The sequence below is a fragment of the Rhinichthys klamathensis genome, unplaced genomic scaffold (assembly GCF_029890125.1).
Source record: "Rhinichthys klamathensis goyatoka isolate OS25496 unplaced genomic scaffold, OSU_Roscu_1.1 h1tg000011l_1, whole genome shotgun sequence".
Taxonomy (NCBI): domain Eukaryota; kingdom Metazoa; phylum Chordata; class Actinopteri; order Cypriniformes; family Leuciscidae; genus Rhinichthys; species Rhinichthys klamathensis.
In genome coordinates this window covers 16,402,394-16,428,792 of record NW_026606564.1, presented here as the reverse complement: position 1 = coordinate 16,428,792, position 26,399 = coordinate 16,402,394, and the positions used below count along the sequence as shown (strand labels likewise).

The 26,399-nt window shown below is 39.6% G+C and overlaps 1 protein-coding gene across 1 annotated transcript in view; it reads right to left on the bottom strand.

Moving 5' to 3' along the window:
• LOC130100323 (NACHT, LRR and PYD domains-containing protein 3-like) overlaps window positions 1–25,403 on the bottom strand; it is a 37,210-nt gene extending 11,807 nt beyond the window's left edge. Inside the window, exons 1-2 of the mRNA XM_056265741.1 lie at window positions 23,577–25,403; window positions 17,231–17,401 (exon numbers count right to left, since the gene is read on the bottom strand). Of these exons, the coding sequence (XP_056121716.1) occupies window positions 17,231–17,401; window positions 23,577–25,339 (1,934 nt within the window). The 5' untranslated portion in view covers window positions 25,340–25,403. The remainder of the gene's footprint in view (window positions 1–17,230; window positions 17,402–23,576) is intronic.
• Window positions 25,404–26,399: the final 996 nt, after the last annotated feature.

Sequence of the window (26,399 nt, the reverse complement as noted above, 5' to 3'; positions counted from 1 at the left end):
TAAAGTTAACTTTGATTGATTCACCTCCGTCGAAATGATCAGACTTTAAACGCAAACCTGTGATTAACGCAGACGGCGTTCACATGCTCATTCAGAATTCTATAGTTATGTGCTTTTTAAAATATGTGCGCAGGTTTGTAATTCATACAACCCAGCCTAAACAAACTACTTTTCTTGCCTATAAATTTTGATACAGAATTTTGTTTTATTTTATCACTTCGGGGTACGCGAGCCGGAATTCACAATGCTTTATCTGTAGAGTGGGAAAGGGATCCTCCATAGGGAGAGGATAGTGGATACTTCAGCACTGCATTGTCATCGGGTCCAGGCAAAGCTCCCTCGTCAGATCTGGACACGGCCTGGATCCGGCAGGCTGCGGGAAAACCTCGGGATAAACAAAGACACTAATATTAGCGTAGATGCCATTCTTCTTATGATGTAGCGAGTACATCAAGATTTAAGGGAAGTGTTCTCAGTTCCGGCTGACCTAATCTATGCAGCCTAACATTGAATTTATAGAAGTCTATAATGTATTATGTGTATGCTAGGTCAAAGAGATGTGTTTTTAGTCTATTTTTGAACTGACAGAGTGTGTCTGCTTCCCGGACAATGGTAGGAAGACTGTTCCAAAGTTTTGGTGCTAAATAGGAAAAGGATCTACCGCCTGCAGTCGATTTAGATATTCTAGGTATTATCAACTGGCCGGAATTTTGAGATCGCAATAGACGTGAAGGACTATAATGCGTTAAGAGCTCGCTCAAGTACTGCGGAGCTAAACCATTTAGTGCTTTGTAGGTAATCAACAATATTTAAAAATGTATACGTACTGAGCCTTGTGGTACGCCATACTGAACTTGTGATCGATAAGACATATCTTCATTTACTGCTACAAACTGATAACGGTCAGTTAAGTATGATTTAAACCATGCTAATGCAATTCCACTAATGCCAACATAGTTTTCTAGTCTATTTAAAAGAATGTTGTGGTCAATGGTGTCAAATGCAGCACTAAGATCGAGTAACACTAATAGAGAGATACAACCACGATCGGATGATAAGAGCAAATCATTTGTGACTCTAATGAGAGCGGTCTCAGTGCTATGGTACGGTCTAAATCCGGACTGAAAATCCTCGCAGATATCATTTCTTTCTAGAAAGGAACATAGTTGTGAAGATACTGCTTTTTCTATCTTTGACAGAAAAGGCAGATTCGAGATCGGCCTGTAATTGACTAATTCTGTAGGATCAAGTTGTGGTTTTTTAACAAGCGGTTCTATCATAGCCAGTTTAAAGGTTTTTGGTACGTATCCTAGAGACAAAGATGAATTAATGATATTAAGAAGAGGATATATGACCTCTGGAAACATCTCTTTCAGTAGCTTAGTCGGTATAGGACCTTTCCTATAGATACGCACTTTCATGAGATCGTGTGGTTTTTATGAATTAGGGCAAATAAATGTTCATTTGCAGTTTAAGTTGCTTATACAAAGACATTTTATTTCAACATATTTCAGTCGATTTTTACTCATCTCAGTATAGCAATATAGTTTGGTAAAAGCTGTTCACTCATTCACACACAGAAAGCGATTCATATTTAAAGTCTTTTTGCGGTTTACATAGGCTATTCCATATCGCGATTACAACAAAGCACTTAATAATAAAAAACTTACTACATCAGCTTGATCCGTCGCCCCTCGAAATGAATTTAAACCAGCACTTCTGATGTATCCCAGGATTATTCCTTACAGCCTCGCAAGACGACGTAAAGTAGCCTACTGTAATCTGATTAAACTTGTTGTGTTTTATCGAGTTGATGTGCGGGCGTTGTCACGTTTGCATGTATCGCCTCAGATCATTTGCGTTTGAATAGCGCGCGGTCTCAGTGGGCGTGATCAAATTAAAAGATAATGAGCTGAAATGAGAACGACTGACATCTCTCTCTTTTCATATAGATTACATAAACAGAGAATATTTGTTTTTGTTATGAATTAGACCATTTAAAAGTACACACTTAAATGATTATAAAGATATATAGCTCATGCCTGGGAGAATAGTATTCGCTGAGTTTTGTTTAAAGTGTAAATTGCAGGTTAAATTTTTCACAAAGATAATGCAATGTGCTTACTAAACATAAAGATAAGAACCGCCCACAATTTTTTTTTATTTTTTTTTTAATAACAAAATGCTGCATATAATATGAAAAGTTGGTATGTTTTACAGTGGTTTTAAGCACGCCCCTCCCTTCCACTAGGCTGGGCGTGACGTCATAAAAGGGACTCCAAGCTTTTACTGTCTATGCCTGGTCTATGCTCCAAGCCTAGAGTTACCGTTAGTCTCAACGGCAAGTAGGCTAGCAGTTATATTGGAGACCTAGCTAGCAAAAATGGTTAACTATTGTGTTTGTGCGGGATGTACGAATACATCAAAAACGGGGGAGAGGCTCCACGAGTTCCCCAAGGACAAACGACTGATTCTTGCCTGTAAGTGTTAGCATACCCGAGGTAGATCTCGTGTGCAAGCCCGACCCTACCCGAGCACGTTGTGTCCGAGCCCAGCCCGGCCCGACATATAAACTGTAACTATGAGCCCGAGCCCGATTTAAACCCGACCATTTTTTAATACGTGGGTCATTATTATAACTGACGTTCTCAACTACTTTCTATGTTACTTTCTCCCGCCCGCAACATTTATGTTTCGTCCCGCTCCCGCCCGCAAAAAGACTTTTGTTCTGTACCTCCAAATACTTTCAAGTTAGCCTATGTGTCGCCACCATACACATCAGCATAAATGCTCCTAAAACATTATTTGTTATTAAAGCATTAACACACAACCCACACTGTTATAACATAAAAACAAGCAGGCTAACTTACAGTCATGCATGGTTTGGCATGACTGCGTGCAAAGTGCGCTCCCATAATAATTCCTAAAAAGCTGACATCAGTTCATCGCGATCTCACACATATCTCTTATTATCAATGAATCTTTCATAATATCTACACTTATAATTCGAGGATTTGCCAGCATACAGAATGGTTCACTGAACAAAAAGTCTAGCGGTGAGGGAAGTCTATCGTAAATGCTTCTGATTGGCCATTGCATTCCTAGAAATCAACACATATGTCTGTGATTGGCTACATCGCTCAACGCTGCAAACATGTTATAAATAGAAACTCTGGCCTGTAAATTGTTTCTATTTTGTTTTAGTTTTTCTTGTTGCTTTTCTGCAACAGATGAATAAAAATGTATTCGTTTTTATGATTTATTCATAGATATTTCTAGTTTGCAGGAGTCCCACGAATCGTTTTATTCTCCCTCAACCGAACACACAGGCATTACCGCCCGCGCTCCCTCTTATGACGTCATCACCCAGTTACTGTAAAAAACATGCTACCTTTGAAGAAACCCCAATAAATTATATTTTAACGCATTTTAAGACAGAAATTTTGAAATATATACATATTGAGCACTTTAATTTACACATTAATTGGTTGTGGTGGTTAACCTGCAATTTACACTTTAAAAAAAGTTCACGGTAACGGAGTGCCAGAAAGCACACCCTGTTTATTTTCTTTGTTTTACAAAATACAAGGTTTTATTTCGATTGTAAGTGGACACATACAAAAGAAGACATTCAACTGTTTATTCAGTCATATTTCTTAAGTCTGTATGACCAAAAATGACGGAGTATTTTAAGTCTATTTTGCTGCTATGTGAAAAAAATCGAGCTTGTTGCGCCGGCGCGATAGCTGACCCCAGAGGTTTAAAGAAACTAGAGCGACACTCAGTCCTAAAGCAAACTCATAAGAATAGAAACGTCTCCCGAGCAGAGGGGCAAAAGCTCACAAGATCATGGTTTTCAGTATGATTACAAATTGTGAAATTAAGATCTTTCAGGCTTTTAAGCAGGAGAAGTGAGAAACGTCAGCACAAAGAAAACTGGCTTGTAAAACTGCATGTTTGTGAACATCTGGAGACTCAGACCTGCTACAGAGAGATGCAGTGAATCTGGGCTTGATGCAAAACAATTGTGTTCAGAAAACTATTTCACTAAAAGGTTATCTAGAATTTTGATGAGAAGTGTGCACAAAAATAAAATTGTGCATTTCAATTATCAAGGTATACTCCAGAATAGCAGCACATATACTGACCCATAATGTCTATTTGACCTGTAGCTCGTATCACAACTAAACTGTGTTGAAGTTTATCATCATCATGACAGAACCTGCAGCGTCTGATCTGATCTTGATCATTTTGATGCAACAAATTGTCAAGCTAATTGTATAGCTAAAATAATTAGTTATGAATATTTAACCTGTTAAGCTGCAAGCCCACTTTTGAAAAATCCCCAGAAATGGCATACCCAAACTGAAACAGATGCAGTTCATTAACCCTTTGTACTAAAGCACAAGTAAGATCTCATTTGAAAGCTGACACCTGGCAGTTTATTGTAAATGTTGAATTAATTAGTCATAATGAAAAAAATTATAATTATAAATGGCTTCAAAGTTTTGTAAAGTTATTAGAAATATATTTTTATGAAACATCTTCATGAAAATAAAATTGAAGTTGGCATTGTATCAATCTAGAAATGCACTGCAACTAAAGCCACATGTCTGACCATGTTATATTTAAAATTTGAAGATGATAAGTCTAAAACTCTGCATTTAGTTAAATGTTTTTCAAGATCATGTCATAAGACTTTGACTCTAAAATGCAAACTGGTGTTTATTGTCATCTTCTAAGCATCTATTCAGTCTATTGTCTCGATTGTTTTGTGGAGCAAACGAGCCCAATTCAGTGTCAGTCTCCCCTGCACACATTCACACCTCTTTGGCCTGATTATGGCTCTAAATATGCTTTTCTTTTGTCTACATTATAATTACTAACGACTGGCTATTCACACTGTTTCAATCCCTCGTTTCTTTTATCAAAGTTATCACTTCACATTTGAAACTGTATCAAATGCCCTTTTTGAAAAAAGAAACATTTCAGTAAGCATTCCTATTTAGAAAAAATCATAAAAAATAACAGCTAACGAGATTAAAACCATATTTGTGCTCCAAACTTACTTTATAACGCAAGTCGAGTGTTTTAAACAACCTTCTGTGATCTGATTTGGCTTCAGATAAAAAAATAAGACAGAAAATATATTATTATAATAATATATTATTAAGGCACATTTTGACAGGATGTAAGGTGGCTCTTAGCCAAGGTCGGTTTACTTGGCGCCATGACCAAGTACTGCGATGTTTGGCTTTAGCATTAGAAGGCAAGCGTAACATGACCAATAAGTTGCCACCTGTTCTAGCAAAACATTACACGCAGAAGACAATATTCCTCTGCCCAGGCGAACAACCACCAAGAAAAGGTGTTAACACCAATTCTCGCCCAGGCAGGACAACTGGAAGCTGCTAGGGACTGGAATGTGCTGGCTGATCTTGACCAACGGCTTATTTTTCCACCTGAGATTACCACCACTAACCTACGACCAGATATTGTTTTGTGGTCTGGATCAGCACGCATTGTTCAACTGATAGAGTTAACAGTGCCATGGGAGGATGCGGTAGATGAGGCATATGAGAGAAAGAAACTGCGGTATGCTCATCTGGCCACTGAAGCAGAACAGCGAGGATGGAGAGTCCAGGTTTTTCCAGTGGAAGTGGGTTGTCGAGGTTTTGTGGCACACTCTACAACCCGGTTCCTCAGAGACATCGGATTCAGCGGCCAAGAGTTGCGTCGCACAGTAAAGAACTTATCTGAAGCAGCAGAAAGGAGCAGCAACTGGCTGTGGTTGAGACGGAAAGATTCTAGCTGGCTGTGTACAGGCCGCCACGCTACAGTTTCGTAGAATTCTTGAAAACTTGAAGAGTCTGTTGGTTTGTTTGTATACGTTCCTGTGGATATTGCGTGAATGACGGGTGGTTGGGCAGATATTGTGTTTTGCGGTAGGTGGTATGCCATACGGAACCGTTGTCCACTGAAACTGCATATTAACGCACCAGTGGGGCTCGACAGCCTTAGTCAAACGGGTTGGCGCATATGGTCGGGTTGCGGAGAGATTGTGAGATTGTGGTTAGGTCTCAGCAGCAGGAGGGATGTAGAGGTCAGTAAGCTGGGCTGAGTTGAGTGGGGGATAGGGCTGCAACAAACGATTATTTTGATAATCGATTAATCTAACGATTAATAGAACGATTAATCGACTAATCATCGATTATCTCGCAGGCTAATCAGTAAGTTTGGAACGATTATTCAGCTTTTCCACTTAGTTAAAACATTGAGTTATACATATTCTAACTATAATATAAAAAAAAATCACTTCAGCTTTTGAAATAGTTGTTTTAATGAACTTTGAGCCAACTAAACAGGTCATTCTCTTTAAGTTTTCAGATTTCGGTCCAACTCAAATCACACACAAATGCTCTCTAAGCATTGTTTAATAGGCCCACTGCTTTTTTTAGAACTCAAACAGAAAAAGGGACATTTACTTTAGGACACAAAGAATGGTAAAATATTAATCTGCAAACAATTATTATAAGTATAAAATTACAATCTTTTTTTACATGACAATTGAGCTGACAGAGACGTTCTCATTCACCTTTAAATATATAATAGTGTGATAAAGTAACTCCCATGATATTCTTCCTATATCATAGGAAGGATATAACATCTCGTTTTGCAAGTCTTCATGATTATTGAACAAAATACAGGCAAGTGATAAGACTATAATAATACCTAATATACTAATAGTGTTACAATAATAAAAACAGCCCTGACTCCTAAGCTCGATCAAGCTTTATTCTATGCAAAATAAGTCATCACATTACTGTAATTATATTACTATTGATAATATTATTACTATTATTAGTAGTATTGCATTCTCTAATAAAGAGAGATTTACCGCAGCTCCAGCTGGAGAACACTCACTTCTCACCGGCTCCTCTTTTGCCGGGATGTTTCCTCTTACACTCCAACATGCATGTTGTGCTCCCGTGAAAAGCAAGTTCCGCCTTGCATGTATTGCACACGACAGCATTCTTGATCTGAAGTTTTGTGAAACTTTCCCAAACCTAAACCTAAGCTAGTTCGGATTCGTTTGCACTGTCATAATTCGCGCTGTGTTTTCTTCTACCGCAATAGCATTTGTAAGGGCTGCACTACACTCTAGCGCTACAGCGCCGTAGCGGTCAAATCGCGGGATTGCTGGCCCTTACATTAGGTCACGTGAGATCAAACGACTACTCGACAACAAAGATATTTGTCGACAAATATTTATTGTCGATGTTGTCGACAACGTCGACTAATCGTTGCAGCCCTAGTGGGGGACGGAGGGGGGTGACTCTGGGACGCCAGAGTCACTGTCGAGCCCTCTTGAGGTGTCGTGGGCTAGTCGACGAAACACTGAGCACGGAAGGTGCCCACTTGAAGACCCTAGAGATGTCCCCTACTCGGTTCAATCCAGACGGTTGTCGTGCTGGTCCTGTAATTGCAGCCGTCGCGTGCGCTGACGCGCCAAGTACACTGCTGCCGTTAACGCCGGACAGAAGGGGAGTCACACCACCTTATGGAAAGAAGCGTAAATGGATGGAGAAGCATAGTTTACTGTAAAGTAGGGCTGTCAACGAATATTCTAAATTTGAATATGTATTCGAATAGTTTTAAAAAACAGAAATTCGAAGGTGAAAATTAATATTCGAATCATGTGGAAAAACACGCCCGCGGTAGCAGAGGCGCGGCTGTCTGCTTTGCGAGTGGCAAAATTCTGAAGCTTAAAATGTAAAACGCATTTTCCAGCTGCACAGACACAGTGAGTGTCTGGCTCACTCATTGGCTGTGCTGCGTCAACTGCACATCCAATGGCACGGGCGCCTCCAACGTGTGCGCCAATGAGCTAGCATTACATCAGACACGTCAGAGCCCGCCAATGGGGGGGTGGCCAGACGCCCTCGAAATAGCCATAGTAGCAGGCTAGCAGCAGTTTACCACAGCACAGCTCGCTCGGAGCGTTCAATGTCGGTTCTATATACTGTAAAACTTCAATTAATGTTAATAATATTTGTTTCAATCACCGAATGAAGCCTGCTATATTTAGGACAAGAGTCGCGACCTTAAATTGCTTGCACAAAACTCTGATCAGCACTCAACATTTGTTTATTGTTGTTCATTTAAACCGTAATGCGCAGAGAGCGTGATGTGAGGGAGAGAGAGAGAGAGAGAGAGAGAGAGAGAGAGAGAGAGAGAGAGTGCCTGCGAGTGCGAGCGAGAGTAAGGTCTGCGGTCTTGGCCATGGCCATTAGTTGATTTACTTGGTTTTGTGTAAGTTAATACGTTGTCAAATATGTTTAAACTTAAATAAACTACCTATACAAGTAGTTGTGTCTCTTTGTATTAATTTGTCCTGTTATTAACGTAATGCGCGTCATTGACAAAATGCGCAACCAGATATTCGAATAGTTCGAATATATGTGTTTTTTTTAGAGGGAATATTCGAACGTCATTTTTGAGCAATTTTGACAGCCCTACTGTAAAGCTACGTCTTAGTTTTGCTTATCTTGGCGAAAGCCAAGTACAAATCAGCATGAAGTTTTAACATCTACTCTCGTGTAATGGTCTATATCGATTAGCATTACATTATAAATATAATCTATTATTATGAAAATACCTGACATGGCATTGTCTTCAAAACATCTTTATCTGCATGTTACAGCGATCTCTGTTAGCTTTGTTGTCAGGCAGTTCCTGAATGTCACATGGTTATGGCACTTCTTCGTGTGTTCCATATATGGACTTTACTGAGCATAAGGCGCCCTCAGGCTGCCAGTATGGATTGAAAACACAGTACATCAGAGTATCCAGCGCTCAAAATGATTACATCAACACAGTTGGGTATAAATTCAATAAACATTATTCCTGTCTATAGAAATATGATGTAAACCTATGAGAATCAATATCAATATTTCTCCACATCTGCACATTGTTGAGCTAAAAGCCCTCAAGGACGTTATTTTGTCAAGCGCTGTCATGACGATCTCACAGGAGTTTTTTTCTGAATGGGAGCGGCTGACGCTCATAATTCATATTAAAGGTATCGACTCATTTTTTAATTACATAACTCCTGGCACAAATTAAGACATAACTGTCATTATAAGTTTCTCAGAATACAATAGTGGTCAAATACTGAAACGTCTTATATCATTTTACATACAGAAATGTCTTATATCTTTTTAATGATGTATAGTTTGTCAAGGAAATAACATTACATATGATAGTAACTTTGAACTATTTAAAAAAAAAAACGCTTCAGTGCGCCGGCGCTCTGGCAACGGTTAAGAGGTTAACCTAATTAACTAATTTAGTTAAATATTTGGTCCTGTCTCACCTCAGTGTCTTCAGTTGACAGTCTGGATCCTGCAGTAAATCATTGAGCTGCTTTACTCCTGATTGTCCAGGATCATTCCCTGTGAGATCCAGCTCTATCAGGTGTGAAGGGTTTGATCTCAGAGCTGAAGCCAGAGCTTTATAACCTTCTTCTGTTACACTGCAGTTAGAGAGTCTAGAACAGGAATGAAAGCATTCAACTGATTAATCAGTTAAACCCCAAAACAATGTAAATCCTTAAACTTGAATTTTATTTTGTTCTTTGTACAAATGCACTGAAAGTTAGTTTCAAAAACTGACAACTGAATATGGAGGCAAACAAAAGGCACAGAAATATTTATTATGTTAGACATCAACATCACTTTCGAGATTACAATTATCTAAAACTGTGTAAGCCCGTTTATCGGTCCAAATGTGGGTTTCCTCCAGAACGGGTGAAGGTCTCTACTGTCTTTCCACATGGCAAAGTAATTTAAGTCCATTTAAGCTTTTATCTGACTCTATTTTATATCTGACTCCATTTGATCACAACCTCAAATTTAAGTTAGATTGCCAATTGCTTATTGGTCAATTATATAATAGTTTAGCAATACATTTGATTGTTCTATTTAACTCTTTACTTAAGTCAACCAACTTTACTTGTCTTATAGCTTTGGATTGGCCATGCGGTGGTTTCCCACGTACGCTTGTGTAAAGTAACATTAAATTAAAACAGAGGTAAGACACTCCCAGATTTAGGTTGGTCAAGCAGCACTTTTGCTGCCCTTAAAGCAAATTCACTTATTGTCTTCGCAAAACATATACACATAAATTACCGTCAAAATATTAGTCGTCACTAATCTGACACAAAACTTGCGGTAACATACAAATCTGTTTAATCTAATTGGGAAAACAATTGTACCAAATGTACCAATTATGTCAGGTAAATGTATCATGTAGGGATGTTAACAATTAATTGACAATCGATTAATTGTCGATAATACATTTTGTAACGAATCACACAATAATAATATACATAAAATGTATTTAAGGGGGGCCGGAAGGCCAATTTAGCTCAAAAGGAATGATTCATCGATTTGCAATGAATCTTGACCGAATCACTATGGAACCGAGCAAATGACTCGTTTAGAGTTCATTTGAACGGGCCGTAATTATAACCTTGGCAACAGATATAAATATCAAATCTATAGTGAAACACTATGTATTAGCAAGGTAACTTTAGATCGACAGTACAAGACATTAAATGTGCAAGCACAACACAAGGCAAATATCTTTTCAAATATATTGATGACTTTATTAACTATTCTAAACACATAAAACTAAGGTCTAAACACAATCACACACACACATTCATACAAGGCGCAGAGGAAGAGAGAGAAAGAGTGAGTTTTCAGAGTGAGATGCACTTTGTAAGACATGACCTGAACGAACCACCAAACATTAATTTAAACCTTCGTTTCTTAGACAGGTTATTCAATTTACATTAACGCACCAGTTCAGTTAGAGTCTGGAGTACTTGCTTGTCTTTGCGTTGCTTAGGGAATTCCCTTTTTGCGGTGCTTCGTCGAAGGGGCTTCCCGGCCGGGTCCGTGTGGCTGGTTGTCTTTGAAGTGCCTGGATGGAAGTTTCTGAACTGCCGGTCACGTGTGATTGGCAGGCGAATAAGAGTCTTTACAGTTCGAAGCGCGTTGCAGGAGAGACGTTTAAACGAACTTCGCAGCAACTTAACTTTGAACCGAGACTTTTACGAACAAAGAAAATAAAGGAAGAAATGAGAGTAAGACGAGTTAGATGGCTTGAATGAGCTGTTTTAACCCCGATCTCGATGGGTTATTTGTCTGCTGGTCTAATTTGGTCTGGTCGATGTAGAAGCGTGCGAACACGCTCTTTGTTGTTTTCAGAGAGAAGCACGAACAGGAACACTCTCTTGCTGTTGCTAGAGAGAGGCGCAAACTTAATTCAACACCGAACCGAACTCAAAACCGAACGGCAACCCCGACCTGCTCTCTGAACCGAACTTCTTTTTTTTTGAACCCTAACTCCTTTGTTCGGGTCTTTAACTTAAAAGTTAGTCCAACCTCTTTTGGAGAATTCTGACCAATGAGACAATGGCATCATTTTAGGAGGTGGATCGAGTCCCTACTTATCGTTATCTGGGATCTGCTTGGGTTCCAGCACTTAGCAGAGAACAAGAGACCCCAGTTTAAACATTATAGATTATTATAATCATACAAAACATTTTACACAGATTTCAAACAAGCCACCTTTTGAATTAAGGGCATATGATTCTTTTGATTGGAAGCACGATACTCTTTCATCCATACACACAGTTATATCACAATTACATGATTTATATGTGATCTAAGCATAATACAAACATGAATTATAGGAACAACAAGAATTATGATGAGCTTATCCACTGAGCATTGTTCTGCGTGAGTTTTAATGGGTTTGATATGTAAAGTCTGTGTAAGTCTCTCACGTTCCATGAAAGCGTGGTCTGTTTTACATCGCTGTCCTGCTCAGCAGTGGTGATGCTGAGGGAGGTCAAAGGTTGTCAGGCCCCTTGGTGGTCAGGCCTCGTTTCACCATTTTTGAGCAGCTTTGTCTTGCTTAAGGATGAAAACAGTGACACGTTCTTCCTGTTTAGGCTTATCTCTGGGGCCTGCGGGGCCATAAAAGTCTTCTCTGGGGGGTTTTCTAGACAATTTGGAGCCAGTCTTGTGACTTTGGAATGTGGTGTTCAGATCCGGAATGCTGAATCACATTTGAATGAATCCCATGAGAGATTAGAAAGATTAATTTGTGTTTGGTTAATCCCTAAAGTCTCTACAATTTAATCGCTAAAACTTATCGATCGTCGATTAAGGAGGTTCATGTGCGTACATGCTGCTCAACCGCGAAACTTGTAAAGTGAGCGCGCCGGAGTTATGTTTGGGACCATTTTACAGCTTCATCATGACTATAAGTTTGCATGTGCATTCACAATTTCGCAGCCTTTTTGTTTTGTGCAAATGTAAGTTTTAATTTGTGTTTATTTTGTGTAGGCCTATCTATATCGGATTAATCTTATATAGGATGCAATTGGTTAAGAATTAACGCGCGCTGTAATAAAGCGTGCGCAGCTAAAACGCTAATGCACGACTAATAATAACTATGAATGGGACTGTCATATAATATTACATAACATTATAAAGAGAACAATATTGTAATAAAACATTGTGAATTATTTAGGTTTAGTTGCCGTGTTTCATTGCGTTGCTCCAGGAAGAGCGCGTTCACATTCCATATGGTTTGTAACTTAGTTCAAGTTCACTTGTGCATTCGCATCATATTGTGCAGATATAATTTGTAATATTATGTTTATTTTGTATACATCTGATTAATCTCATATAGAATGCGTTTCTTTGAGTTAAATAACGTGCTAGCAAAGTGCTCCAGTTTACCAGTGTTCATTCAGCGAGCACCTCAAGCAGCAATGCACGGCTAATAATAACTATGATTGGGACTGTCACATAACATGAGAACACTATTTTATAATAGTTTAATAATATTTAAACTATCGCGTTTTCAGCGTGTTGTTCCAGGAAGAGCATACACATTCTGACAAGCACTCATCTGAGACACCGTTGGTGACACGTTGTTTAAGTCGTTATATTTTCTAAGTAATTTAATTAAATGATCATTCACATTGAAACATTTTACAATTCTACTAGATTAAAACCCTTCTCATTCATTTGGTGAGGAACATAGCGCTTTTAGCAGCATTTGCAGATCCTGTCATGCTGTTGGCCATATGCCACTGCAGCAGACGCATATTGCAGTATAAAGGCTAACGATTAATTGATCGTTAATTCAAGTGGGAATTTGAGAATTTGGGAACAGTGGGAATTTGCATTAATCACCGTCCCAGACTTACTGGGGACAGACGTTGATTTACATGGGGGCACACACACAGCAGTTAACAAGATATCTATAAACTCTCCACACCTTATTAGCTTTTGGGTTTACTTCTGTGGGAATGAGAGCTTTGTACCAGTCGCACTGAGACATTTCAAATGATACCAAACAGTGGCGTGCACAGACCTCCTCAGGGGCGGAGGGACCAAAAAGGTCACTAAAATCTTTTTTGTTTTTATTCTTTCTTTCCTTGGCATTCTAAGGAAATATGTTGATAAAATTAGAATGCATAACACATCAAATGAAAATAGAAAAATTATGATAATATTACTAAATATTATTTACTTTTCCAAACAAAACATCAAGAAGGTAATTATGGAAAATTTATTTTTAGTTTTGTTGATGTTGTAAATTTAATGTATGTATTATATGTATGAAAGTGTTAGCTATCATTGTTATGTGGATGGCGGATGAACCCAAGCGCAGACAGCAAATGACTTTCACAGGATTTATTAAAGGACAAAAACAGAAAACAAAAGCCCACGATGGGGCAAAACAAGACAGGGCAAGGCGAATACTCAGACAGTAAACTAACAACTACGACAGGAACAGACCTTCTTGATGACAAGACTTTCAACAGATTACTCACGGTAAGACTCACACAACGTATGATGATGTCAAACAATGAACCGGCACAGGACAGCAAACACAAGGGGATTATAAAGGGAACACTAATGACAAGGACAGGTGAAACTGACTAGACAATAATGAGGAGACAAGGATAACAAGGGGGCGGGGTAACGTAACGAGACAACACAAGCACATGGTCCAAACAATTGGCCATGCGCTTGTACACAAAACATGATTCTGTCATGATCCTGCCTCACAACTAGGAAAATCAAGGATACTAAGGCAGAATCATGACAGAACCCCCACCTTAAGGAGCGGCTACCAGACGCTCCTCAAGGGGACATTAAACACGGGACATGACAGACTGTGACAAAGACACGAACCAACAAAACATGGAAAACATTATTAATGGCAAACATGAAAAAACAATAACAGGGCTGGGGTGAAACACTTTAAAATACAACATACAAGGCAAAGGAGGTGGAGGAAACACAGAGTTAATGGGGGAGGTCCAGGGTGGATGGGAGGACTGGGGGTCTTGGGTCCACGGGATCAGGGCTGAGGACGAGGACTCTGGGCAGGTTTAGACGGAGACACACAAGGAGAGGTCTTGGGGGAAACAGTCCGGGGCTTAGTGGAGACAGGGAAAACAGTCCGGGGACTAGTGGCGACAGGGACAAACGGGGAAACAGTCCGGGGACTAGTGGTGACAGGAACAAACGGGGAAACAGTCTGGGGACTAGTGGCAACAGGAACAAACGGGGAAACAGTCCGGGGGCTGGTGGAGACAGGGACAAACGGGGAAACAGTCTGGGATACTGCTTCAGTGGTGGCAGCAACAGATTCAGACACGGAGGATACAGAGGATGAGGAAACGGGACTCCTGACGGGGGACATAGCAGGCGAAGGGGCAGGACTGGGTGCAGCATTCTCAGTGGCAGACTTGGGTGCAACGCTCACAGGGACAGGATCGGGGGCAGTGCTCACAGGGACAGGATCGGGTGCGGCGCTCACAGGGGTAGGCTTGGGAATAGAGCTCACAGACACAGTGGGCTCTGGCCAAGACATGACGGGCACATCGAGGATCTTGACAAGCTTGGCAAGGTAGTCTGCTAGAGTCTCGGCAGCAACAATGATAGGTATCCTCTTACGAGCAGACACAGCTTGCAGGACTGCTTCTGCAGCTTGATCAGCCACAGCTCTCACAGAGGCAGATTCTGTAACCGGGCAACCAGCTGCTGAATCAGGAACAGCGCTTGCTGGAGCGGGCTCTGGGACGGCGGTCGCGGCTGCAGATTCAGGAAAAGCGCTTTCAGCTGCGGACTCTGGGACAGCGCTTACTGTTGCAACCTCAGGAACCGCGCTCACGGCTGCAGAGTCAGGAGATGGCTATGGGAAACAGGAAGCTCACTTCCTTCTCTTTCTCTTTGGTCGCGGGGCAATGGTCACAGCTCTATGGGGGACGAAAAAGGAACAGAGAAGACCACTTCTGGTTTGGTCAGCACAGATGACGATGACTCCGAGGGGGAATCCCAAGAAACCCGTCTCCCTCGTTTACCACGGAGGTCAGCGGGTGTGGAAGATGCCTCTGGAGTCGAAACAAGGGGACTCTGGTCTCCCAGCGTCACGACGCCAATCATACGACCCTCCGGGATGACAGGAAGACTGGCAGACAAAAACCTTGAGGAACCCATTGACTCTCTCCCAGACAAGCAATCTACCACTGCTCGAAATGGGCGAAGAATAAGCGACTCCCGTTCATACAGAGGAGGTGGAGAGTTGAGACCGGCGATGAAGTAGCGAGAAACCAGGACCTCAGGGAGGAAGAATCTCTTCTCTTCGACGACTTGTGCATACCTCTTCAGGGACAACTCACCCTGGGGAGGGAATGGAAGTCTTCCAGCTCTACTATCAGCGATGGCCGTCTGCCACCATAGTTCTTGGTCAGTCGGATGTGGTCTAGCGGGGAAAGACATACTGTCTGCTGGGTTCTTCTGTGGTCGGTTCATTCTGTTATGTGGATGGCGGATGAACCCAAGCGCAGACAGCAAATTACTTTCACAGGATTTATTAAAGGACAAAAACAGAAAACAAAAGCCCACGATGGGGCAAAACAAGACAGGGCAAGGCAAATATTCAGACAGTAAACTAACAACTACGACAGGAACAGAACTTCTTGATGACAAGCTTCTCAACAGATTACTCACGGTAAGACTCACACAACGTATTACGATGTCAAACAATGAACCGACACAGGACAGCAAACACAAGGGGATTATAAAGGGAACACTAATGACAAGGACAGGTGAAACTGACTAGAAAATAATGACGAGACGAGGATAACAAGGGGGCAGGGTAATGTAACGAGACAACACAAGCACATGGTCCAAACAATTGGCTTGTACACAAAACATGATTCTGTCATGATCCTGCCTCACGACTGGGAAAATCAAGGATACTAAGGCAGAATCAAGACAATCCTGAATCAGTAACACTTTACAATAAGGTTTCATTAGTTAAATTAGTTAACATTAACTTATAATGAACTGCACTTCTACAACATTTATTAATCTTAGTTAATATTAATTTCAGCATTTACTAAAACATTAAAATCAAAAGTTGTATTTGTTATCATTAGTTAATGCACTGACTGTGACATAACATGAATAAAGAATTAACAGATTAACAAATACAGTAACAAATGTGTTGCTCATGGTTAGTTCATACATGAATAATGAACAAATGAACCTTATTGTAAAGCGATACTATGAAATCAAAGATATAAATTCCTTACAATTTAGAGTTGGACATGGACTTAAGATTTCATTTACCTAGATGTATTTCCCCAAGCTAATAACACTTGCTATGGCCTTGGATAAAAACGAATGACATTGTCACTCAGAATGCGTCTGAAATCGAGTTTTACTTTTATTATAGTCAAGTATAACTTGCATGCAGCCGCACTTTTAGAGTAGCATGGTAGGATAAATGTCATTTTCTGTATTAGCTTAAACGTTACCTGCTGCTCGTGTAGTTTGAAGACTCGCCGAACTGCTGCGTAGTGCGTACCAGAACCGTTAAATGCGTACGAGGCGCTGCAAAGGAAACTCCGCAAATTTTTTTTTTATATATAATATTTGTTTGTATTATTATTGTTAGTGGCAGGGGTGTGTAAGTGGGTTGGATATGGTATACCCACGTTGTAACAAATAAATAAAAAATCTTTGAATTTTTCACAAAAGTTCTCTTGCGCTTTTGCCTCCGGCATCGTCCGGTCAGTCATTGCACCTCACTCTAGTCATGTGACTCTTGTGGCTCAACTTACCTCAGTATCTCCAATTTACACTTTATATTCTTCAGTCCAGTGCAGATCAGCTTCACTCCTGAATCCTGCAGATTATTATTGTTCATGTTCAGCTCTTTCAGATTGGTATCTGATCCAAGAACTGCAGCCAGAGCTGAACAGCTTTTGTCTGTTAAGTTACAATCATTTAACCTACAATAAAGTCACAACACAGCATTAGATGGAACACATACAATACATTTGCTATATAAAAAAATATTAATTACATTTTCCATTTATTTTTTACATAAACAGCATATACAGCAAAGAGGCTGAGTTAAACTAACATTTATCTTCAAAAACTACAATTTCCTCTACAATAGTGTTTTTTATTCAGTGACAAATTTCCTAGATAAAATGAAGCATGTTTGACAAAATATTTGTGTAAAGCTGTTACAGCTATAGGATTTTTTCTCTATTTATGTCACCTGATGGAGATTAGGTTCTTGCCACTGTTGCCTCTTTATTTCTTAATTGGGGACACTTAATATTAGAGGTGTGCACAAAAATCGATTCACATTTGCATCGCGATTCAAGCTTTACCGATTCAAAATCAATTCATAGAATTCCAAAAATCGATTCATATATATATATATATTAGGGCTGGGCAAGTTAACGCGATATCGCGTTAACGCATTTATTAATTAATGCCGACAATTTTTTTATCGCACGTTAACGCAGTTTTTTTTTTATTATTATTTTGAAAGTCCGTTGCTTACTGGCTCTGAATACACATAGGCCTACAGTCAAACCGTGGATCACAGGAGGGGTGGGATGTTGGTCAGCCAGCAAATAACCCACCCAAACAAGCAGTGGAGAGGCTTTGGCAGGTTCTCTCAGGTGAACAGAAAGGGAGATAGCGCTCCGCGAGTGAATGACAGGCGCTCTATGATAGTAACCATGGCAACGGCTTCTGTGCGCTACGCAGCTGTAGCCTTTTTAACTTAAATTAAAATTATACATAACTTTACCTGATAGGCCTGCGTTTAGTTTAGCAGAGATGCTCAGCCATGTGAATTCCCTTCTGTTAATGACGTCCTGATAACTATTTAGATTGGGAAACTCACAAACAGCAAGCCGTGGATCAGTCTCTTCCAGAGATTTGTGCTGCGCGTCGTGTAGCTACAAAAATAGACAATTCAACTTCGGCAACGGGAGAGCACGGGCGCGTGCGTGAGGCGAGCATGACCGCAACAGTTTCACAGGAACGCACCCGTTTGTCGCTGCACCTGTGCTCGACCACTTCACCTCACTCTAGGCTGATTTATAATTCTGCGTCGGACCTACGCCGGAGCCTCTACGCTATAGACTACGCGTTGGTTTTTATTTACTTGCGTCGTTGTCCCCCTAGACGCGCAATTACACATGCAGAGGGAGCACGCATGTGAATCCCGGGGAGCGGTTCTAGCAATCACAGCGCTTGCGGTACGCGTAGAATTGACGCATTGTTAGATTTTTGGAGAGGTGCACGTCAGGGTACGCGCTACACACAGCAGGTACGTCGCTACGGCGTGAGTTCGACGCAGAAGTATAAATTGGGCTTTACATCTGTTTAATGTAATCTTATTGTACGTGGGAAACCATGTCATGACCAAACCTAAGCTACTATCAGAGAAGTAACGTCGGTCGAACTTATATCTGTAGTAGTGGTCATGACCTCTGACTACATAGACTGTTTCTACTGCTCCCTGATAAAAGATACCTGTTGATACCTGTTCAGAAAAAAAAACAAGAAAACTGGACTTGTTTTAACAAGCTAGATAAAAGGTAATGCCCTGGCAGTGGCATATAGCTTTGTTGTAATATTTGATTTGATTACATTAATGTTTAAGTTGAGATTTACAATAAATATTTTATTGCTACTGTGTAAAGGTAATACTGCTGGTATAAAGCACCTTATTTGTTTAAAGTTTTTGCAAACCACATGTTATTGCACTTTTGTGTATATAGCAGTACATTTAAATCAAAAGTGCGCAATACACTACTTTAGAATTCATTTTTCACTCTTGCGCGTAACAATGCGATTAATCGCGATTAAATTTTTTAATCATTGCCCAGCACTAATATATATATATATATATATATATATATATATATATATATATATTAGGGGTGGAACGGTACATGTATTCGTATCGAACCGAAACGGTACGGGCGTCACGGTTCGGTGCACGAATTTACACGGAGAATACACGGTATAAAAATAAATAAAACTCGCGTGCAAATTAATTAATGTAATGCGGAACTACCGTTAGATATGCGGGTTCTTTAGGGACACATAATCTGTACCATCGGCTTAGCTCTGAACGCGCGTTCACTTCAAACGTTGGCTTTATTCGCGCGTCCTATTCGCTTTGGACTAGCGTCGAACTAGACGCGAATTTGATGCTCTATTCGTGTTTGGTGTGACCGCATAATGAATGGCTGCAATGTCAAGATTGCAATGCTGGACTGTGTCTGTGTGTGTGTGCGCGCGAGAGAGAGGCGAGATCGAACTGTGTGTGTGTGAGACAGACAGACAGACAGACAGACAGACAGACAGACAGACAGACAGACAGACAGACAGAGAGAGAGAGAGAGAGAGAGAGAGAGAGAGAGAGAGAGAGAGAGAGAGAGAGAGAGAGAGAGAGAGAGAGAGGCGCGCGCGACCGAACAGTGGAAAAATAAAAAAAAAACATACTCCGTAATTTTGTTCATACAGATCATTAAACCTGCAAAGTGTTTACTTATATTTGTGTACAATCGCAATAAAACACAACATTGTGCACACTGTAAACTCTTGTCAAACTGTAACCTACAACTGTCACTCAACCAAAATCACACACACACACACACACACACTGTTTTAAAAGAAAAACATATTTATCCGACTCCATTTCAAAACAGTCTGTGGGTCCCATCTTTTGGACATTCATCATATTGCATTGGTTTTCATTTCTTGTCCTCGGAGCAATAATCTTACACATTCTACATTGATTAAAAAAGAAAATCGAATGTGTTTTTAATGGTAGTATTATTTTAACAGAAATCAATTATTTATAATTCAGATGAGAATAATGTCACATTGTTAATTAATAATGTTAATTAAAATTAAGGAAAACAAATATATTGATCTGAAATATAGCAAATTAATTTTAAATTAATTCAGGTACAATTACCAAACATATCGCAAGGTCTTTTTGTCTTTTCATTAAAATAATTAATAAACTAATTATATAAAACTATTGTCAGTGCACTACAAATAAACTGGTTCTATGCCTTTATATAATAAAACTTATTTAAAAAATACAATGCCTTCTGCATTTTTGTTTTGCTTTTCCCTCCATTGTGCCGAAATTGTACCGAACCGTGATGTCTGAACCGAGGTATGAACCGAACCGTGACTTCTGTGTACCGTTCCACCCCTAATATATATTTTAATGGTGTGCAGTGGCGGAGTGGCAATCGGGAGAGTCGGGACTTTTCCCGGTGGTCAGGTAGTGTTTCGAGGCCGCGAGGGACGGTCTGATAATAGTGATACATTGCAAGTTCTTAGCAACAGCATCCGGCGGACTGGTGTGCGGCCGCTGCCCGCTGGTCAAACTGTGCAGCCTCTCTGATCAACCCGTAAATAAATCCATCGATCCGCATATTTTGTTTGAGTTCTTAAATGGTCTTGTGGTAGATCTTTTGCCAAGCGTGTCAGAAGTTACGGGTTCTAATCCGCACTCGTATAGTTTTTTCCTCACTCTCATCAAAACCGAATATGTTCATCAGTGGTTACAGTCTATATCAAGCAGGGACACGTTTGTGTGCATTTTATTTTGCGATTTTCACCGGAACGAATAGAGAGTCTCCGCAACGGCGATAGATTGAAGAGTGCGTCCGAGTGAAGACTGTGCGCGCGCCACAAGAGAACAACTGTATCCATGACACTGATAGCAGCGGCAACGAGAGCTCAGCATGATTTCAAAAACAACAGATTTAAGCGCTAGATTAGAGCGCTCTCTTATTTAGTAGCGAACTAAATGAATGCTCCGCTAGTTAACTGGAGATGTTTTATTTATTTGTATTAGGTACATCCGTGCAATGTTTCAAAAAGTGGTGGGGGACAATATTGATCCTGAGAAAAAGGGGTGGGGACATGTCCCATTCGTCCCAGCCGCAAATTACGCCTATGACACGACTTCACTGGATCTAAACAAATATACACAATATAACCATAGATATTACCAGTAGCGGTGGCTTTTTTAATCTATTTAATATAATTGTGTCTTTTTGACATTCATTCATTCATTCATTCATTTCTCTTTTATTATTTTCATGAAAATGCATTATTTATACCAATCACATACAATTCATTTGAAATTTCCTTTATATTTCCATGATCAGAAAGGAGCAGATGGAAGAATAATATTCTTATATTTATCTGCCCCCTTTATAGACATCAATAGTAGATGGCATTAACATTGTTCCCTCCACCATCACCTAAAATGTATTAACATACATAATAGATATCATTAGCACTGTTCCCTCGACCATCACCCAATCTCCAACATATCTGATATTTATTTAAACTTTTATACATTGACATTTATTGATAAGCTGACTTCCTCTTTTGTTTTATTGTTGAATATCATAAACTTCGTCTTATTCAAATTTAAAGATACTTTATTTACATCAAACCACAATTTTAGTTTAACCATTTCATCTTCAATATTATTAGCTAAAGTTTTCAAGTCATTTCCTGAACTGTATAAATTTGTATCATCTGCAAATAATACGTAGTGTAATTTTTTTTGAAACCTCACAAATCTCATTTATATAAAAAATAAAAAGTTTGGGTCCTAAAATTGAGCCTTGTGGAAATCCACATTCAATATTCATACATTCGGACCTATGACCATCAAACTCAACATATTGTTGTCGTTGTTGTAAATAGCTGGTTAACCAATCTAGTACAACTCCTCTAATTCCATAAGTATATAATTTAGAAATAATAATTTGATGATCTATAGTGTCAAATGCCTTCTTCAAATCAATGAACACTCCTATTTTGTATTTATTTCTGTCTATTGCGGTTGTTATGTCTTCAATAATTTTCGCGATAGCCAAGCCTGTAGACCTATTTGACCTAAATCCATACTGATTTTCATTTTTCAATAAAGTTATCTAATTTATTAACAAAGAGTTTTTCAAGCACTTTGGAAAATTGAGGTAGGAGAGATACTGGTCTATAGTTATTAAAAATATGTTTATCTCCAGTTTAAAAAAAAAGTATTACCTATTTTCATACTATCTGGAAAAACTCCTTCTGTAAAAGAATAATTAATTATATAATGTAATGGTTTAATAATGCAATCAATTGTGTTTTTTATTATTTTCATGTCAATACCATTACTATCCGTTAAGGTCTTATTTTTTAGCTTCTGAACCACAGATAATATTTCATTTTCAGTCACCTCACCTAGATACATTGACTGCATGATCCTATTTTCCCTTTTCCAGACTCCCCCACATTTACAAAGAATTGATTTAGTTCATGGACCATTTCATCTTTTTTATCTATTACCCTATATAACATATTTAATGATTTAAATAAAGCTACGATTACTTAAACCTAAGCAATTGTATTTGTTTTTAATATGTCAAGAGATTAAGGTCAACCGATGACTGATGCCAATATATTAGAGAGCAGGGTGGCCAATGGGTGATATATCATTAATTTAAAGATAGTAAAGAAGCATCCATGACAACTGCTGAAATTAAATGTATAGTTATTTTACTTAATTGCTTAATTAGAAAAAAATATATTTTTAAAAAGTATATGAAAAAAAAAATATTTTGAACGATAAAAATATGTAAACATTTTTGTAGAAAAACCATCTGATGTGTACATCAAATATGATACAACAGGCTTTTGATAATTGCTTATTTGTAAATCTCTCGATCTACATATTGCATTACATTATTATTACATTAAACTACACAATTACTCATAGAATATATAATTATATATAATTAATGGGAGAAACAGAGGGAAAACTAATATATGACGTGGTAATATGTGTACTTTAAGTAGCCTGTTTTATAAAAATCTCAATATTTTATACTATAACCTTTCAGAATTTCTTCTTACTTTTTGGAAATATAAATAACAGTACCAAATTACATTCTTTCCTCCCAGTTTGGGTATATGAATAAAATATTTTTTTTTTTCTTCCTCAAGTATGATTATGTGATAATATATATAATTCTATATAAGCCATACAAGGCGGGTGATACAAAACAAACATTTTTACATGGTATTTTATATTTTGTATATATCAAAATATATTAAAAGACTTACAGGGCTGTTTTGGAGGTTTTAATGACGGCTGATAATCTAATGAGGCACTCATCTGATTTCTTGAATTTCTGAAGCTCAAACTCCTCCAGCTCTTCCTCTGATGTCAACAACACAAAGGCTAAAGCAGACCACTGGGCAGGTGAAAGGTCACCAGATGAGAGACTTCCTTTGCTAAGTTGGGTCTGAATCTCGTTCACCAGAGTTTGGTCGTTCAGTTCATTCAGACAGTAGAACAGATTGATGGATCTCTCTGCAGGAAGATTAGCTTCTAGTTTCTGCTTGATGTACTGAACAATTTCCTTGTTGCTCTGGTCAGTGCCGTCTCGCTGTGTCAACAGACCTCGTAAGAGTCGTCGATTGGACTGGAGTGACAGACCGAGGAGGAAGCGAAGGAAAAGGTCCAGGTGTCCATTGTCACTCTCCAGCGCCTTGTCCACTGCAGTCTTGAGAAAATCAATCATGGTTTCATTTCTGTTTTCCTGTTCTGTAGACTCATGCTCAAACACACTTGTCTTGTTGATGTCTAGAAACAGATGTGCATAAAGGGCTGCAATAAACTCTTGAATGCTCAAGTGAACAAAGCAGTACATGGTACCAAGAACGATCCCTGTTTCCTCCTTAAAGATCTGGGTACACATGCCTGAGTACACTGATGCCTTATAGACGTCAAGACCACAGGCTTCCAGGTCTGTGTCATAGAAGATCAGGTTGTTTCTTTCCAGATGATGAAATGCCAGTTTCCCCAGTGAAAGGATGGCGTCTTTATCCCAGGAAACATCTGGTTTGTATTCTCCATCATATTTTCGGCTGCTCTGCTGGATCTGAAAGCGGAGAAAGTGTGTGTACATTTGTGTCAGAGTCTTGGGAGTGTATTCAGTGTTTGATTCCTGCAGTGTTTTAGAGATCTCATCAGCCTGAGTGTTTTTCACATCATTATTTCTCTTCTCCTCCAGAATGTTCTGGAGAACAGTGGCTGAAATCCAGCAGAAGACTGGGATGTGGCACATGATAAAGAGACTCTTTGATTGTTTAACATGATCTATGATTGTGTTGGCTTGAATATCATCCGTGAACCTTTTTCTGAAGTACTCTTGCTTTTGTGCGTCGCTGAATCCTCGTATCTCTGTCAGCCGGTCGATACAGTCAGGAGGAATCTTACTGGCAGCTGCTGGTCTGCTGGTGATCCAGACGAGAGCAGAAGGAAGCAGATTTCCCTTCATGAGGTTCGTTAGGAGAACATCCAGAGAGGCTGGTGACGATACATCACGCCACGTCTCATTACAATCAAACTTCAGGGGAAGGCGACATTCGTCCAATCCATCAAGGATGAACAGGAATTTGAACTGATTCCTTCTTGTAAGGTTCAGTCCTTTTGTCTCTGGGAAAAATTGAGTTATAAGGTCCATCAAACTTAGTTTTTCTTTCTCCTTTAAGTTCATCTCTCTGAATGGAAGAGGAAATATGAAGCTGATATCTTGATTTTCTTTTCCTTCAGCCCAGTCCAGAACAAACTTTTGCACAGAGACTGATTTCCCGATGCCAGCGACTCCTTTTGTCAGTACAGTTCGGATCTCCTCGTCTTGTTCAGGTGCTTCAAACAAATGTGTGCATTCAACCTGTATCTCTTGTGCTTCATGACGTCTGGAAGCAACTTCAATCTGTCTCACCTCATGTTCAGTATTGACCTGTTCACTGCCACCCTGAGTGATATAGAGATCTGTGTAGATGTTATTCAGGAGTGTGGAGTCACCTTGCTTCGCCATTCCTTCAAACACACATTGATACTTCTTTTTTAGGCCACATTTCAGCTGATGAATGAAGAACAGCTCACCTAAACACAGGAACAGAAAATAGATAGTTTCAGTCTTCATTATCTCTCCTACATTTATAAGAGACAATCAGACAGATGATCACGAGTCTCTTGCCTTCTAGAGCATCAGCAGCTTCATCTTGCTTCATCTCTCTCAGGTAATGTAGTGTGAGATCAAGAGCTGCATCTCTGATACTGGATCTGTTCTCATTAAAGTCCTTCACAAAGTGTTGTGTGTTCTCATGTTGTAATATTTTTTTTAACTTCTCCAGCTCATTCTTCAGAAATGTGATTATTTTGCTCTCAAGATCCTACAAACAGAAGTAAGAGAAAAGACAGAATAACACAATTTAAGCCAAATTGTACATCTACATTTGAATCAAGATGGCGCCCGCTGGTGTGTTGGCAGCTCGTCTTGTTCAGTTTGTCGTATTGTTATTACTTTTTATGTTGTGTCTACATCCTCAATATGGCCAATCTTTATGGACCTACGATCGTCAAGCATTATTTAATATCCGATCATCTGTACTCGATATCCCTGGCGTTGGACAACACTACTTTCATCCTTGGCTTGTGAGACCTCTACCCGCGGAGATAACTCGATCGACGACGGGGAATGCCTGTGGTAAAAAGAAGAAACGCCGGAGGAGACGGGGCTGCAGAGCGGGTGCGTCAGAGAAAGCAAAGAGAGCGTGGATTATTTCTTCCTCGAGGGCGCGGGATTTGCGATTCCCGTGTCTTCGCGCTGTTTGTCCGGTGGTGACGTCCATGCCTGCACCTTTTGTATCAAGGCCCCATCACATCAGGAAAGGCAGAAACCTCGGTAATCTGCGCCATTTGCGAAAGACAGAAGAGTGCGGGGGCGCGAGTGTGACAACTGGGAACACCCTGGTAAGGACGGCATTAGTCAATGCCAGATCCCTTGCAAACAAATCATTCATTTTAAATGATTTTAATATACACAATGACTTGGACTTTTTATTTATTGTTGAAACATGGATGAACGCTGTTGA